Source organism: Dermacentor albipictus, chromosome 6 (assembly GCF_038994185.2).
Source record: "Dermacentor albipictus isolate Rhodes 1998 colony chromosome 6, USDA_Dalb.pri_finalv2, whole genome shotgun sequence".
In the NCBI taxonomy this organism is placed as follows: Eukaryota; Metazoa; Arthropoda; class Arachnida; order Ixodida; family Ixodidae; genus Dermacentor; species Dermacentor albipictus.
Window position 1 is genome coordinate 103,493,109 of NC_091826.1, and position 18,591 is coordinate 103,511,699.

General features: G+C 46.3%; 1 protein-coding gene across 8 annotated transcripts in view; it reads right to left on the bottom strand.

The window, feature by feature from the left end:
- LOC139061313 (uncharacterized) overlaps positions 1 to 18,591 on the bottom strand; it is a 413,371-nt gene that overhangs the window by 350,697 nt on the left and 44,083 nt on the right. For 4 of the 8 annotated variants that reach the window (XR_011515359.1, XM_070541142.1, XM_070541146.1 and 1 more), the window contains one exon: positions 645 to 678. Coding sequence is in view for 7 of the 8 variants with exons in the window: in XM_070541142.1 (XP_070397243.1) it covers positions 645 to 678 (34 nt within the window). In the remaining variant the exon portion in view is untranslated. Of the gene's footprint in view, positions 1 to 644; positions 700 to 18,591 lie in introns of all 8 variants that reach the window. The other 4 variants (XM_070541148.1, XM_070541144.1, XM_070541143.1 and 1 more) reach the window with 1 other exon arrangement.

Sequence of the window (18,591 nt, forward strand, 5' to 3'; positions counted from 1 at the left end):
AAGCAAACGAAGTCAAAATATGTCAAACGGTAACAAAGAAATCTGCTCCAGAAACTGAGCAGAAAGGCAGAAAAGGTTGAGGACACGGCAAAGTTTCCCCTTCTCTTCACTTCTCTAAAGGTACCATATTTGTAGTCTTTGGGGTGTTTTGTGAAGTGGGGCTTCTTGTACTTGTGGCCTCTGGTATGAAGTGCTCCCCCCCCCCCTTTTTGTTTTTATAGGGCGTTCTTTGCAGCTGCTGCTGCTGCTGCTCTACAAAGAGCATGGTGCCTAGGTTGCAAACCACGTGACGTGCAGAACTGTGTGGGCATGAATATAGTTTCAGTGTAAATTCAGGCAGCCTGTACCCACAGGCTGCCCGATTGATAGCAATCTCCAGTACAATCAGTGAGCCTTTTTTTAGAATTGACCATGTTACTGAATGAAGGCTCTGATTGTCAGTAGCCTGCCAAATCATCTTTACTTTAGGATGGTGGTAGAACTTAGGATCAGAGAGCCAGTGATAGATGTGCAGCTGCTATAGGTGCTTTCCAGAATTTTAGTTTGGTATGGTGCCTCGATCACTTCTGCGGCCAGGCGTCTGTGCCAGCCCAAGGGTCCTAGTGAACAGAAAACATCTTGAATCATGAAATACTGTGGCTTACCGATGTCTGCAGCATCCACTTGTTGCTCGTCCATCTGCAGCAAAACAAACAAAGACTATTATTACTTAGCAAACCTATGAGCCATATGTCCGCTTATGAGCCACATCATTTGCTATAAGAAAAACATCAATGCCCAAGCACTCCGTACAGATTGTTAACCAGTGAAGCTGAAATGTGCAGCACTGGTTATCACTGGATTAATGCCGACAGTTCATTAAACGACTGCTTCGTAGGTTGCCAGACTCTTGGTACGAAGTTGCCGCTTGCGCTCGGCTGCACAAGCCTGCTGTTCTGGCGGGTCACCAACATTAGCCCGACGTAGGGCAACACTGCACTTCAGTCAATCAAGGGAACAGGCTGGCTTCAGGGAGGTATACTCTTCAATGGATCAGACACTATTTCCAGACGTATGTCCATTCATTGACCCATGAGTTATTCAAACCTATCATTTCGCGCAACTGCACGTGTCGTCTAACTTTCGTCTACCATGGAAGATAAAGAAGACAGTTCCGATAGTTCTAGCTGGTGGCTTTTCCTAAAAATAGTCAGTGCAGAATGGAAAATGTGAAATTTTACGACCGCATGCTTACATGCTACTGCAGCTCCCGGTTAAGAGGAACCGCTTCCCGTTTCACCGTCGTGAAAAAAAAAAATCGGCCCAAGACCACTCGGGCTCGGCGGCTGGATGCCCGCCCAATTCGCCGCTTAGGCGAGCAGATTTTGTCAAGTTTTTTCGTGTGAACGTAGCCTGTAGGGTGAATCTGAGATGGCTTCGCTGGGAGGGCCGCTGAGGGGACTCCGCTCGCCGCCTTGCGTTACATTCTCTTACCCTGGAAAACTGGATGGTGTGGGGATATTGAGCTGGCTCTCTCGCTTTACTGGTGGTGATGGTAAATTTTTTCGCTTTACTCCTGTAACGTAATCATCGTGGGGGGCAGTGAACTGCTAGGGGTCTTCAGTTGTACCCGCTTATAGTGCGGTTGAGCCAGCATCAATTATCTCGCCGTAAACATAGTTATAAATCCAAGCAGTTCAAACGTACTGCTTAACAGGCATTATGTATTTGGCAGTGATGGAGTGACCCAAAACCACAATCAGGATGTCAAGCAAGTTGAAATTTCCAAATTCCCTGAATTTTCCAGGTTTTCCCTGAGTGCCATTGCAAAATTGCCTCAGTGATACAGAACGTTGTTTTATGTCAACGACCCCCCGACACTATGTAGTTCGATGATGTCGCTTCCTAGTAACCATGCTTTTTAGAAAAAGCAAACAACTTAATCCTGTTTGAATAGTAAGGAGTACGCGTTTCATTGAAAAAGAAATCGGAAGGGAGGGGTTATGTAAAATGCACAGCGAATAAGGTATCTTCGAAAGTAATAGTAAAACCCATTAAAAATCGAGTCGAACATTCTCAAATACAAATAAAGAGATGCATACACAATATTTTCGAATATGAGCTATTTCTATCAGCTAATTGGTTTGAGGCCCGATCTTTATCGCAGGTGAGATTCTCTCACAACAGCTGGTACGTCCACCTCAACTGTCCTGACATACTCGCAGCCCAGGCAGAACATCTCAGTGTTGCGTTTCGCTGTTTTAAAAGCTTTTTTTTTTTGCTTGGACGAGGGACACCTGCATGCATCTCGGCGTCAGCCAACACTTTGCTTTTATATTGCAAGCGCCTTGAAAAAAAACCGGCGGCATGCTTCCTTTCCCGTTCATTCCTCAATGTGTACGTCCTTTGTCTTGTTCTCCTTCGGCTGCGCATTCGCCACAGGGACTATTTGAAGCATCTTCTTGGACAGTTGTACAGTCAGCGTCCGGTTTTTCGGACTCCCTAGGAGGCGCGAAAGCGTCCCAAAAAATGAATGCATGTCTTTTACAGACCTTAAGGGCTGAAATCGCCACATGTACGTCCGAAAAACCTCTGAAGGACTGGCAGTACACTTATTAGGCATATCGGTACTCGTACTGTGACGGGAGGTGGTGGGTGCAAGCATGCACAATTCAGGAATACATACTGTATCCCGTGACAGTTGCCCCTTCCCACACTTGTTAAGCTTCACAGCGTAATACTGCTGTAATGAGCCAAAGCTGACTTTCGGGAACCGGCATTATGCAACGCGCCGTACTTTCCGAACTTCGAAGCCAATCGCGAAGACCCCAAAGGCGGTGTCGGTGCCATTGCTGACAGCGGCAAATTATTTCAATGAAAAACACAGCACAGAATGGCAAGAAGCTTAATACCGAACCTCGAAGCAGCTAGGCCTAGCATTGCCGAGGTGCTGGCTACGGCTGCCAGCGGATCTACGTGCGAGTGTGCCGGTTCGAGGCGGCGAGGTTATCAAAATGGCGGCGGTTGTGGCTTTTATTAATGCCGTTTCGGATTTGTGGTGACGGCAAAAAGTCCGGAAAATCGTACAGCAAAGGGTTTTTATGTTAGAAATTTCAGACGTTCTTATACATTGACTATGGAGTAAGTAGTGGTGCTGCGAAGCTGTCCGTACGGAAAGCCGCTTGTTGACTGTACTCTGGCAACTCCTCCAGCCAACGACGCGGTGCCAAAGACCATTCGTTAAAGTTCCCGATAAAATTGCAGCTAATTTTCACTGATGGAAGCACAAATTCCCTGAGTTTTACCTGAGTTTTTCCAGACTACTCAAGATCCCCGAGAATTCCCGGTTGATAGACGTCCTGTTTGCGCTTACCTGAATAGGAACTAAGAATAAGATATTGCAGAAGTATTGCAGAAACACTGCACTTTATGGTTCCGCTAGTTCAACGTAAACCTTGATGCATCCATAACTTTCAGGGGGGGAAAGAAAGTCGCAGTTATAGCAATAACAAAGTGTCACACAACAGCACGAAGTAAGGTTCCTAGTTTTATCAGTCGCATAAATTGTAGAAGCCAGTCGCTTTATAATTTATTTAGCAAAGCTTGTTGTCATACGCGGAACTGGCAAACATGAACATATCTCACTCGACGACCGCAAACACTCGCCGTCAAAGCTGGGATGATGAAGAGTTCCGGCAGATGGGAGCGAACTCTTCATGCCGCCTCTCGCTTAACGCGAGAGTCACCACTAGACACGAGGGAAGGCAGCGCACATGAAGCCAGCAATCATCTCGGCTCGCCCAGCCTTTCCAAGTGCCGCAGATTACCTCCAAGACAGAGCAAGGGCCGCGTATGCGTTGAGCCGAGCAGACAGGCAGCGCCGTGACGGCCGGGCTATATGGGAGGAGACGGGAGCTCACGGGGATTAATTGACTCGCAATTCTAGAGCAAATTTTACGGACAACGGCATCGCCTGCGCGTAGCTCCCATGTGTTACAATATGTATTACTCCCTCGCCTACTCCGAAACTGAGCATGGACATGGGCTCTTGGAAGTTAGCTTTTCTAAAATCGGCGTTAATGGCCCCTTCATTCAGATATTTCACTAAAATAAGCCAAAATTAAGTGTAGACCACGGTGGTGTGAAACACAACAAGCGCCAACGCCGGGATGCTCGTCGAGCAAGGAGTAGCGGCGCCATCTGTTGGCAGCTAGTGAGCCACTGATCTTGTGCAAATCATCCATGTGACACGGATTATGTCATACACTTTAGGCGAACGCTATAACATTCGAGGAGACAGTTCGCAGCTGCTGAAGGGTGCGACACAGAGCTAGTTTGCATACTGCAGCTTGAAGTGGGAACAGCGCGAGGTACGAGGAGTACAGCGCTGTTTCAGTCTCACACTGTTCCCGCTATAAGATGGGAAATTGAGCGCCGTAAGCGAGAGACAGCAAGACTTAAGCTGTTGGAAAATTTTGTGGTAGGACTATCGCTCCAGATCCCACAAAGAGCACTGAATTTCACGCAAAACAAATGACCTTAACTGGGCCCTGTGCCTCAAATTATGCACGTTATTTTCAATCCACGTTTGCTTCATAATCGACACGGAGCAGCGCATTACGACGGTGACAAAGAATAAGAAGACACATTCAGAACGCTTAGAACTTATTCATCTTCTTAATCTTGGTGCCTCTCGCATTGCGCTGATCCGTGTCTACTATGAATACAAACCAAGTAGCCCGGCAACGTGCCCTAGGAAATTTCATGTTTGCTTACTGTAGCACTCGACGATGCCTCCAGCGTCAGTGGAAACGCCGAAATCATTGCATTCGATATTTTATTTTGCTCGTAGCGGGACACCCACGAAGGGCAATGTGGCACCCGCTCCGGGGACTGCTTCGCAAACGGCATTGAAACAGAACGGTCAGGAAGAAAAAAAGGAAGTGTACAAGGAACTTGAGATTCCTGTCAACTCTTATAGGTCCGAATCTGCTATAAGAGTTCACGTGAATTTCAAGTTCTCAATCTCAATCCCAGACAGAGCACGATAGAAACCAGCCAAACGTACTATAAGCAAGCGTACGTAAAGAAGAGTGTCAAGCGGAGAGGAAACACATAAAGGCGACATTTAGCCTTTTTGTTATACGACCACCTACGGAATGAATACATAAACACAAGATGGGACCGCCCTGGTGATGATTTTTACTGGCACCCAGTTGATTGACTGATTCACTTTTATTTATTTCTTTTCTAACATAAACTGGGCGGCGACAAGCAGTCACGTAGCCTGCTTGATATAATCGGGCATTATATACATATCTTGCCGTGTAGAATTTTGCCTATCCCTACTCCTTGATATGTTCTTTCTTCGTGAAAAACCTCTATCTCTGTATTGTACGGATGCCTATATATAAATGCCTGTATTGGCTCCGGTTCTATCAAACACTTCAATGCTTTTGCCTACCAATACTCTGAACTTCTGCTTATCTGTCCACAGTATCAACAGCGCTAGTAGTGACACCTAATGACGTACTGTTTAACTACAATACGATAGAAAGGTTCTTGTGGCACAAGACTGTTCTCGTCGAAAAATAAGGATACCATGCATAAAATGTGAAGCATGACGACAATCTTGAGCAGGCAGCTAAGTAGCTATAAGCAGAGAAAGAGAGAGAAGTGAACTTTAAACGAGACTAAATTAATAGTTGAGACCCTGACAGAAGAAGCTAGCGTAGAGGACATGGGGACGCCACGTGGTTAATAGCCCGCCCTGCCAGCACGACTTGGCATGATGGGTCATCCGTCTTGGTCGCACACTCCCAGGCCTCGAGCGCGGGAACTTGCCGAAAAATCGTCGAGAAGTTTGATCATTCTGGTGGAAGTCGGCGTCACATGATGGCGCCACGTGATAAGTTATTTGTTGCTCAACCAGGCAGGACCACGGGTAACGTCCACATTCCAGAAGCGCTGAGGTACAAAGGTAATGCGAGTGCTAAGAGACATTTAGAGTTTTGGGGAAAAAAGAATTCGGCAGAATGATCTCTCCTCGCGATTATACTGTCGACGTTCATACGAATTTCATTCAAGCAATGTATAGCGACACACCGTATTGCCACCACCGAAATGCGTCGCGTATGTGTGATGATGATGATGATTTAATGGTATCACCATTGAAAGGGCACGGTGAAAAATAGTCACCTAGACTGCCTGATTTATTACCGTATGGTATGCATGTTTTACATGTATACATGTCCTTAAGCTGCCCCCCCCCCTCACTTCAAAATCTACCTTGTACCGCTAGCCATGACTGTAATAGATCTGTTCGTATCAATTTCTTCCCTGCTTTTTTTCTCCACCAATACTCTAAACATATCTTGCTTATCTCGCCAGCTTACCGGTTTATCCTTCCATCCACTTTAAACCCAAGCGCTTCTGAAAGGTGTACGTTACCTACGGTTCACTCTGGGTATATCTCTTCACATTCCATTAGGATATGCTGAGTGGTCTTCGGATTTTCGCTGCAGCATACAGATGCCTCATCTTGTAGCGAATATTTGCTCCGGTATGTTTTTGTCCTTAGGCAACCGGTTTGAGGCTGATAGCAAGGCACTGCCCTTTGTGTTATCGTACAGATTTTCACTTCTAATTTCTTCTCATTCTAGTAAACCTCCATGGTCCTTTTTTGTTTCTATTCCTTGCATCAAATTAACTGTCTTTGTTTCTTTCTGCTGACTCCTGGTAGTCTATGTATACTTTCAATCACCCTGTACTTGGCTGCCAGCTTTCTTGACCTCTTTCTCCACTCTGCGTCCCCGCTTTTCAAGTACAGATACTCGTGAATTTGGGCCGCCGATTTTTCAGTTTCGTCACGGTGGGTCATCCAGCGGCGCACCCACGAAGTTCCCTATTTTTGCGTGGCCTCAGAGATTCGTGGCGCACCGGTGCGTGCCTAACATTGATAATTAATCCCTGGCAGGCCACGTGCATTCGTACTTAAGCGCCGGGCTTCTATTCTTGAGCAACCCGTGTGACGCGGGTTCCATTCCGTGAAATGCAAAAAAAAAAATGAGTATTTCCTTCATCGAAGAGCGGCGTTAAAGAGGCTGCATAGATTCAAAGTAGCTGAAGTAAGCTAATAATACTAATTCGCATCAAAGAAAAGCGGGGAAGAGATCCAATGAACAGGGCTCGTTGGAGGCACAGGTAGCTGTAAAAATATAGAGATAAATGGTCGATGAGAAAATAGAGATAGGCAATATGCTACACTGCACTAGACGTAGTAAACCCTGATTTCCTCAAGCAGGCTAGGTGACTATGGCTCGCTGCTTAGTGCTTACGCTCGCTGCATTCCCAGAAATACTACAAGGTCAGGTACCTCTCCCCGCCCACCCACGGTTCCCTCCTCATTAGCTCTAGTTTAATCACTGTCCAAAGCTGTAGAAAGGATGAAGACAATTGAGCCGTTAAGGTTCGCCTGCTTTGTGCAAATCTCAGCGCGACAGTGCGACTGAAAATTGTGCAGGTTTAGCGCCTACCACAAGGCCTCACATTCGAGTGAAACGTTTTGAGCATAACTCGGCGCGTCACATTAAGCACATGATGCGTACCTCCCGACGAGGGTTCGTTCTGCTGGAGCTGCCAGCCGGATTGGAGTCTGAACGGTGCGCCTCCTGGCCACGTTCGGGCAAGAAAAGATCACCGCAGCGTTTTTATGGTTTGAATTTCCCGCCCTTGAGCAGCGTTTTCTTATCTTTTTATTTTTTTAATGCACCCCACCGCTGGCTTTCTATCACAAAATCTCGTGCCATCACTGTGCGGGGACACATGACCGGAGATTTCTAAAATTCCCCGACGAGCCAATCTGTCGTCGACGACATTTGACGTGTCGCTGCCGCAGTAGTAAATGAACGCCGGCACCACAAAAATTAAAAAGAACGATATCACTGGAGAGTCTAGGCCTGCCAAATTCGCTCGTCAGTGTTCTCAACCGTGCTGCCCGTGGACGCTTAGGGTTCGGCTAGCAAGCTATTGATTTCGCCGCGAATGCGGGAGAGAGCCAACGAAAACATAGTTGCACGTCACTTCTGTCCACGAGCACTTAGCGAGGCCGTGCTACCGTACGAAAAAGCGCTCTCTTCCATTCTGTAAATCTCTCCATCCGATAAAAAAAGGTATAAAATATGGAGGATTTCATTGCCGTAAAGCTGACAAGAAAACGGTTCTCCGTTCGATCCCATGCGTGGCCACCACCAACGTCGCTGCGATTGCCACGTTGGACGACCACTGGCACGGCAGAGAGCTGTCTTTAAAGGAACAGCTGCATGCGAAATGGAACGCCCTTATAAATCTTTCACCATGGGAGATACACCGGTCACGGACTAATTTACTTATCACGCGCAGTTTGCCTTCCTCGGCGAGCTGGGGTTGAGGATGGGGTGTACGAACCGTTAATTTGTTGCAGTGTTGCAGAAAATCCCTGAGAATTCCCTGTTTTCCCGGTTTGTAGACACCCTGAGGATGTTCAAGTAATAGGTAGGGTAAAATGTAGTGATCATAGGATAGTGACGGCTAGGATCAACCTCAATTTAAACAGAGAAAGAGTAAAATTGGTCAAAAAAAACACACGTCAACATAGAGCCAGTAAGGGTAAAAGTAAAAAAAAAAACTTAGGCTGGCACTTGCAAACAAATATGCAGCCTTAGAACAGATAGATGATGATGACATAGAGGTATTGAATCAAACCGTAACGAGGCTGGCTTAAAAGGCAGCAATTAAAGTGGGAAGCAAGGCACCCAGGCAGCCAGCAGGCAAGCTCTCCCAAGTAACACAGGACCTAATAAAGAAACGACAAAGAATGAAAGTGTCCTACTGAAGAGGTAGTGTAGAATTCCCGGACGTGTCAAGAGCGATAAGCAAGGCGAAAATAAGTGACATTCAAAACTATAACGTGGGAAAGACTGAAGAAGCCGTAAAAAAATGGACGCAGCCTGAAATCAGTGAGAAAAAAACTTGGCTTAGGACAAACTAAGATGTAGGCAATAAAAGATAAGCAGGGTAATATCAGCGATCTCGAAGATATAGTAAAAGCAGCGGAAGAATTCTGTACTTACCTTTACAGTACCCAGACGACTGAGGAGCGCTCTATTAAAAACAATAATGAACAGTATACAGAAACCCCTCCTATAACTAGAGATGAGGTCAGAAAGACCTTGCAAGGCATGAAACTGGGAAAAGCGGCAGGAGAGGATCAAATAACAGTTGATTTTCTCAAAGCTGGAGCAGACATAACGCTAGGAAAACTGGGGGCTCTCTATACGAAGTGTCTATCGACTGCAAGGGTGGCAGAAAACTGGAAGAAAGCAAACATTACACTAATCCACAAAAGGGCGACGATAAAGAACTAAAAATTATAGGCCGGTTAGCTTACTCCCAGTATTATATAAAATATTTACCAAAATAATGTCCAATAGAATAAGGACAACACTGGAATTTAGTCAACGAGCAGGCTGGCATTAGGAAAAGCTACAATGGATTACATCCATGTCATTACCCAGGTTATCGGGAAATCCGCAGAGTACAATAAACCTCACTATATGGCTTTTATAGATTACAAAAAGCATTTGATTCTGTAGAGATACCAGCAGTCAAAGAGTCATTGCATAATCAAGGAGTACAGACCGCTTACATAAATACACTAGAAAATATCTAAAGAGATTCCACAGCTGGCCTAATTCTACACAGGTAGGAAAATACCAATAAAGAAAGGTGTCATACAAGCGGACAATCTCTACAATGCTATTCACGGCGCGCTTAGAAGAAGTATTCAAGCTATTGAACTGGGAAGACTTTGGAGTAAAGAACGACGGCGAATACATCAACAACCATCGCTTTTCCGATGACATTGGTCTATTCAGCAACAACGCAAACGAGTTTCAACAAATGATGGAGGACCTTAACAAGGAAAGTGGAAGAGTGGGACTGAAGGTTAAGATGCAGAAGACAACGATAATGATAAATAACCTGGCATGGGAACAAGCGTTCAAGATCGCAAGTCAGCCTCTAGAGTCTGTGTAGGAGTACATTTACCTAGGTCATCTAATCACTGGGAACCCGGACCATGAGAAGAAAATTCACAGAAGAATAAAAATGGATATGATCACATACGGCAGACATCGTGAGCTCCTGAATGGGAGCTTACCGTTATCATTGAAAAGGAAAGTACACAATCAGTGCATTTTACCGATGCTGACATACGGCGCAGAGACTTGGATCCTCACAAAGAACAAGTTAAGGACCGCGCAAAGAGCGATGGAACGAAGAATACGAGGCATAACTAAGAGACAGAAAGAGAGCAGTTTTGATCAGACAGCAAACGGGCATAGACGATATTCTAATAGACATTAAGAGAAGAAAATGGCGCTGGCCAGGTCATGTAATGCGCAGACAAGACACCCGTTGGACCATTAGGGTAACAGAATGGGTACCAAGAGAAGGAAAGCGCAGTAGAGGATGGCAGCAAACTAGATGGAGTGACGAAATTATGAAATTTGCGGGTGCTACTTGGAATTGGTTTGCGTAGGAAAGGGGTAATGGGAGATCGCAGAGAGAGGCCTTCGTCCTGTAGTTGACATGATGATGATGATGATAATGATGATGTATATATCAATGTGACAACAGTAGGAGCCTGTCTTTATTTATGGGCGTTTTTGTCTTCTTGCATAAGCTCTAAGCCAAAGCGCACAGAAGAGGTTTTTACCATAGCTCTCTTGTCTGAAGTGCGGCGGTTCTTACACGCTCCAATTAGGAGAAATAAATTTACAGACTGCATGAAACTGCCGCACGGCTGCAGGTTAACAGACTGACTTGCTGTTCAGACGCTTTACTTAAGCCATAAACTCAATCTCATGGACTGCAAGTTGATGAGGTCAGAGTTCAACGAAAATGTCTTTGCTCTTGCAACATTACCTGTTCAGAACTGTGAAACTGAGGAAATGATTCGATCTAATGAATCTGTCCTGCAGAGATCTTACTTGAATGATTACCAAGACTACAGGATATACACTGCTAGCAACAGTCCGGAAAGCACTGCTTCAGATAACAGCGACAAACGTTTTGGAACACATCTCACATGATTCTTTATCTGTATTCATAATGTATAATAATAATAATAATATTTGGGGTTTTACGTGCCAAAACCACTTTCTGATTATGAGGCACGCCGTAGTGGAGGACTCCGGAAATTTTGACCACCTGGGGTTCTTTAACGTGCACCTAAATCTAAGCACACGGGTGTTTTCGCATTTCGCCCCCATCGAAATGCGGCCGCCGTGGCCGGGATTCGATCCCGCGACCTCGTGCTCAGCAGCCCAACACCATAGCCACTGAGCAACCACGGCGGGTGTATAATGTATATATACTGCCACGTCTACGTAATTATCCATTTCTCTGGGACTTCCATTTCGCTAGTTAACAACCCAATGTTATCACTCGGCGCTAGACGCGCGTGCACGCGTATGTTATCGTTAACTTTATCTGTTTTGTGTCCTCGCCAGACATTGTATAATCAGATTGCATGCGCGATACGAATTGTGTAGTAGTTTCTGGAAACCACGCGAGTGGCAGCCATAACAATGGAACATTTGACGAGTGATGCGTAAAAGCCGAAGCACTTGGCACGCTGATCGCACTTCGATGATTGCCGGCTGTGTTAGCCCCTATCGTAAAGCTTAGAGTGTCATTTGCTTTTGTAGGCACAGGTTCGCGCAACAAAATAGTACTTTCGTTATTCACAGTTTTGCTAAGGTGTCTTCTTCACCGTTTTGTCACAAAAAGACAACTGAAGAAGTACGCGGCGTCAACGAGACAGACAGTTGCACAAGATGGCGTACAAAAACTCAAGCCGGCGTCCTCAGCCTCTACTTCAGCGCCCACCTCCTGCCGGGCGCGCGTTCCAGTCACTTCTTTCTCAGCGCTGGCTCGCGACACCTAATGGAATTATTCCCCCGCCAAAAGGAAAGCATCGACCCGATGCTTACTAAAGGAAGTGGAAGTGTGGAAGTCATGAGATCGGGTTGGCGCCGCCTTACCAAGCGAAATACGGTTTGAGGCGAATAACATGCACTATCTCCGAGTGGTACTGTCGACGCCGAGGTGACGTGGCACCGTCGGGAATGACCTCATAGTTCACTAACGCGGCGTATCAATTTGTAGGGTCCAAAGTATCTACTCAGCAGCTTCTCGGACAACCCCTGGCGACAGATGGGAGCCCACACCCAGACTTGGTCACCTGGCTGGTACACGACTTGCCGGTGTCGAAGGTTGTAGCGTCGTGCGCCTGTACTCTGCTGCTTCGTGATGTGTATGCGCGCAAGTTGACGAGCTTCCTCTGCGCGTTGAGTAAGTTGCTTGGCGTCGGAAGTAAGTGATGCATTGGTGTCATGCGGAAGCATTGCGTCTAGCGTGGTATGGACCTCGCGCCCGTAAACAAGACGGAACGGTGAGAATCGTGTTGTTTCCTGAATGGCGGTGTTGTACGCGGATGTAACGTACGGCAGGACTTGATCCCATGTTTTATGCTGGACGTCTACATACATAGACAGCATGTCAGCAATGGTTTTGTTTAGCCGTTGCGTCAGTCCGTTGGTCTGCGGATGACAGGCAGTGGCCTTGCGATGCTGCGTGCAGCTCAGCTTGAATATGTCGTCCTCTATCAGTAGGGCTGTAAAGGCAGTACCTCTGTCGGTGATGACATGTGACGGGGCACCATGTCTGAGGATTATGTGATCAATATAGAACTGGGCAACTTCGTAGGCCATGACACGTTGTGCAGCTTTCGTCTGGGCGTAGCGTGTTAGATAGTCTGTGGCGACTATAATCCACTTGTTTCCGCTGGCTGGCAAGGGAAAGGGTCCCAGAAGATCTTTGCCGATTTGATCAAACGGCGCGCTAGGTGGTGCGATGGAATGGAGTAACCCCCCGGGCTTCAAAGACGGTGATTTCCTGCGATGACACTCACGGAAGCTTCGCACGTAACGCTTCGCCTTGGTAGAAAGTTTGCGACAGAAGTACATCTGGCGTACTCTGGAAAAAGTACGTGAAAATCCCCAGTGTCCAGACGTGGACTCATCATGGCAGGTTAGGAGAATGTCATCACGGAGGGAGGCAGGTACGACCAATAGATTTTATCTGTCATTGGCACTTGAGTTTTTCTTGTAGAGGACACCATTTCGTAGGCAGAAGGTGGAAAGACTGCGACAAATGTGTCGTGGGATTGTAACATTCTTGCCTTCTAGGTGATCAATGAGAGGGCGTATTTCGGCGTCCTCGCGCTGCCGTATGATGAGGTCAGATGCGGTGAGCGCACCAAGGAATGCGCTGTCTTCGTCCATGTCCTTATCGCAAGTTTTTGCGGGAGCTCGCGACAACGTGTCCGCATCTTCGTTTTATCCGGCCCGATTTGTAGACGATGATAACATCCAACTCCTGCAGACGGAGGGTCCATCGGGCAAGTTGTCCGGACCGGTTTCGTAGGTTGGCTAGCCAACCCAAGGAATGGTGGTCTGTCGTCCCCTTGAAAGGGCGACCGTAGAGATAAGGCCGAAATTCCATGATGGCCCACACAACCGCTAGACACCCTTTCTCGGAGGTGGAGAAGTTGATTTCGGTGCGTGAAAGGGTGCGACTGGCCTAAGCGATCACTCGCTCGACGCCTTCCTGGTGTTGAATGAATACAGCGCCAAGTCCGAGGTTACATGCGTCGGTATGCACCTCGGTGTCAGCGTCCTTGTCAAAGTGAGCGAGGACGGAGTGATTCCTGCAGGCGCTGCCGTAACTCGATGAAAGCTGCGTACGAAGGGTGCGTCTTCTCGCGCGAGGCGCATGAGTGGTTCGGCGATGCGGGAGAAATTATCGATGAAGTGACGATAGTACGTACACAAACCGAGAAAGCGGCATACTGCTTTCTTGTCACGAGGAGTCAGGAAAGCAGCGACAGCAGATGTTTTGTCTGGGTCAGGCTGGACGCCGTCGGTGTTCACGACATTTCTTTTCATTTCATGTATTTTCACCTTAAAGGCCCGGAGGCATTACATAAGGGAGGGCTTTAATCCTTGTAACAATGTTAGAAGAAATGTACAGAACAGTAAGGAAACAACAATAAACAAATACAAGCCAGGAACAATTGTGAAAAAAAAGGAACATCGTGTTAGAGTAAGGGTCGGTGGGATCAGTAATTAAGCAGTGTGGTTATTTAACATTTCGCGGAACGTTTTACGGTCAGTGCATGACACGATATCTTCTGGGAGATGGTTCCAATGGGTTATAGCGTCGGGAAAGAATGAAGTGTTCATGGCAGCCGATCGGGTATTAATGTTGGCTATGGGACGACTGTGGCTTTAGCGAGAGGATGTACGTAAGAGTGGATTTAACAGGGAATGCCTAGAGTGTGGATGGTAATAAAAGGTGTGAAGCAAGCAGAGACGAGAGATGATCCGGCGGGAAGCAAATGATGGTAGTTTAAGTGTACGTTTTAGTGCGGTTATACTGGTATCACGAGAGTAATTGGAAGTTATAAACCGAGTAGCGCGATTTTGTATTGCTTCTATGTCATAGGTTAGATATGATTGGGAAGGGTGCCAGATAGATGACGCATATTCTAACTGAGGACGTACGAATGTTAGATATGCTAGCTTTTTTATTTCTGGTGATGCGGCTTTCAGGTTGCGTTTTAAATATCCAAGGGTGCGTGAAGCATTAGAACAGATGATGTCAATATGAGTTGCCCATGATAGTGTCGATGTCATGTGAACGCCGAGATATTTGTAAGACGGGGCATGATTGATAGGAGCTGAATTTATTGTGTAGGTGTGACTGGTTAAGCTGTGGTTGCGGGTGAATGACAGAGCTTTGCATTTAGTAAGGTTAAGTGGCATGTACCATTTCTCGCACCATACTGCGATAGAATCGAGATCCTGTTGTAGTGCGGCGATTTCATTCGAGCTTTTGATTGGGGAATATAGGACACAGTCATCCGCGAAAAGACGCAATTTATTCCTAACGTTAGCAGGTAAGTCATTGATGTAGATGAGGAATAGTAGAGGCGAAAAACCAGCACCCTGTGGCACACCCGATGTTACGCTGCTAAGAGATGAATTATGGTTATTTGCAGAGGTAAACTGTGTGCGCCCTTTTAAAAAGTGTTCAAGCCAGGTAAGCAAGCTATTTGAGATTCCGATAGATGCGAGTTTTTGAAGTAGGTGATTGTGGGAAACGCGGTCGAATGCTTTTGAATAATCCAAGAAAATGGAATCAATCTGCAAATGAAGGTCCATGAAATGTAGAATGTCATGGGTGAACTCGGCGAGTTGGGTCTCTCATGAAAATAGTTTTCTGAAGCCGTGCTGGTGAGCGTAAAAGAAGTTAATAGATTCCAGGTGAGACATTAGGCTGGATGAGATTATATGTTCTAGAAGTTTAGAAGGAATGCTGGTCACAGAAATTCGGCGATAATTTATAGCACGCGAGCGGTCGCCACTCTTGAAGATTGGTACGACATGGGCTTTCTTCCAGTCGTCGGGCAAGCTTTCAGTCTTTAAGGATTGTGTAAATATTAGATGTAGTACCTGGCTAGAAATGTTACTGGTGTTAACTAGTATTTTGGCGTCGATTCCATCACACCCGGCTGAGGTGGTTAGTTTGAGTGAATTAATGAGGCTACATATGCCATCAGGGTTGATCTTGATGTCTGACATTAATTTTACTGGGAGTGGTGGTATTGGTTCAATGGGAGTGTCATTAGTGATGGAGAAAACTGAGGTAAAGTAGTCGTTAAGAGCTGACGCGCATTTCTCAGAAATAATGAGATTACCATCCCGATCTGTTAGTTCAACCTGTCTAGAATGTGTCTTTACTGAAAGTAAGCGCCAGAATTTGTTGGGGTTTGATCGTAGAATCGTCAGAAGGTCATGATTAAAAAAGTTATCTTTGGCTATCATCAGCTCCTGAATATATTGGTTAGCGCACAGTTCGTATTTTTCCCATGTTTCCGAGTTATTTGTAAGTTTGGCTTTTCGGTAAAGCCTTTTCTTTTTAGCAAGGAGAGCTTTCAGTCGTTTATTAAACCATTCATTGTTAGAGTCAGATTTCACGAGAACTGTTGGTATGTATCTAGCTTCCAGGTTGAGCAATACATTCTTATAAAGTTCCCAGTTGCTATCAACAGTTCTTCATAAGTAAGACTGCTGAAAATCATTTAAAAAATTTTGGAGTTCGTTATTTATGGCGTCAAAGTCCGCTCTTTTGTAATCTTTTATTATTTTTGTTGTGGGTGACTTTTTCTTCAGTGCTATTGTCATGCAGATATGGATGAGGTTTTGATCGCTAAGACCAGGTAGTGTGGTGACGCTCCTTACGCTATCAGGGCAAGATGTGAGCATAAGGTCAAGGGTGTTATCTCCTCTTGTAGGGCGTGATATCAGCTGATGCAGGTTAAAGTCTAGCATAAGATCAATAAATTGTTTAGCTTCGGATAACGGTGCCCTGTTGGTTACAGAAAGCAGAGGCCAGTTAATGTTAGGGTAATTGAAATCGCCAAAGAGGTGAATAGGTGCGTTAGGGAATTTGTCAGTGATGCCGGTAAGTGCTTTACGGATGACCGACAAGCTTCAACTCTTCATAATCGAAGTGACACTTTTCTGGCTTTAGCGTCAGATTAGCAGAGCGGAGCACCTAAAATACCACCTCCAAAAGGTTCAGATGTTTTTCGAAGGTCGCCGCAAACACGACGATCTCATCTAAATATACTATACGACTGTGCCACTTCAGACCCGTCAGAACAGTGTCCATCATTCTCTGGAATGTGGCCGGTGCACAACGCAGTCCGAATGGATGTACTTTAAATTCGTACAGTGCATCCGGGGTAACAAAGGCAGTTTTTTTGCGAGCTAGTTTGTCAACTTCGATTTGTCAATATCCACTCTTCAAATATATGGATGAAAATTACCTCGTTCGCAGCAGTTGATCTAACGAATCATCGATCCGCGGAAGCGGATAAACGTCTTTCTTTGTGACTTTATTCAACTTTCTATAGGCAACACAGAACCGAAGCGTTCCGTCTTTCTTTTTAACGAGGACCACCGGCGACGACCAAGGGCTTTGAGATGGTTGTATGACGTCATCGTTCCGCATTCTTTTCACTTGTGCATTAAACACGTCGCGCTCTTTCGACGATACGCGATAAGGCAGTTGTCATATGGGACGAGAATCGGCATACGTGTTTATTCGGTGTCTCGTGATGGGCGTCTGGCGTACCTTAGAAGAAGATGCGAAGCACTACTTGAACCGAAGTAACCACTCGCACAGCATGTTTTGCTTTTCTTCCGAAAGGTCCGAATTGATATCGCTATTGCTGAGTGTCTGAGCTGGGTTGTCCTTTGTTATAGACGCAAAGCTTTCAGCAACGTCTGCCATTGGCTCAGTAAAAGCGATAGTAGTACGACGAAACAGGTGCGGATGTTCCTTCCATACTGGTCCGTGGCGGCGTCGATGTTGCTGCGGAGAGATTTTGAAGCTCCGGAGGCAATCCTCGGATTCTCCTGCTGGCCCGGTGAACACAGGCCAAATGTCCACTAGTATGGGGCTGGTGCTCCTACCAGGAGGGGTTTGTGGCACCAGAGGAACCGTACTTCGCACCTCCACCAGTTTTGTCACGAAAAGACAATTGAAGATGTAGCCGGCGTCGACGAGACAGACAGTTGTACAAGATGGCGTACAAGAACTCAAGCCGGCGTCCTCAGCCTCTACTTCTTCAGCGACCATCTCACGCCGAGGGCGCGTTCCAGTCACTTCTGTCTCAGCACTGGCTCGTTACACCTAGTGGCAGTATATACATGTATATATGTATACATTTAATAGTTATTTATATACTCGAACGGCACCGGGATTTGACCCCTGGTCCTCTCGCGTGGAAGAGGACCGTGGTTCGAATCCCGGTGCCACGCAATTTTATACCGGATAAAAAGAATCCCCGTGTTGAAAAAATTGCCTAAACAGGCATGGAGTGCCGCCGCATCCCGGTGACCAGAACCGGTAACGCACGCTCTCCCCAGAGCAAGATCGGCCACTCTGGGGCAGTACTTGGCCACAACCTCCTATAAGAACACAACAATCAAACCCCGGCCCTCAGTCCCCAGCAGCCGCGAAGGAACTGACCACAGCGGTGCTCAGACCTGTGACGCTGCAGAGGGTGCTAAGAACCCCTGGCTCCGGACAGGCCGCAATTTGAATCTAAACCAGGCAACGTTTAACATTAGAACGTTATCTAGTGAGGCGAGTCTAGCTGTGTTATTGGAGGAATTAGAGGGTACTAAATGGGATATAATAGGGCTCAGTGAGTTTAGGAGGACGAAAGAAGCATCTACAGCGCTAAAAAGCGGGTACGTCTTGTGCTGCCGGGGCTTAGCGGAGAGACGAGAACTAGGAGTCGGATTCCTCATTAATAAGGATATAGCTCGTAACATACAGGAATTCTATAGCATTAACAAAAGGGCGGAATTTCTCGTTGTGAAACTTAATAAGAGGTACAAATTGAAGGTCGAACAGGTCTACGCCCCTACA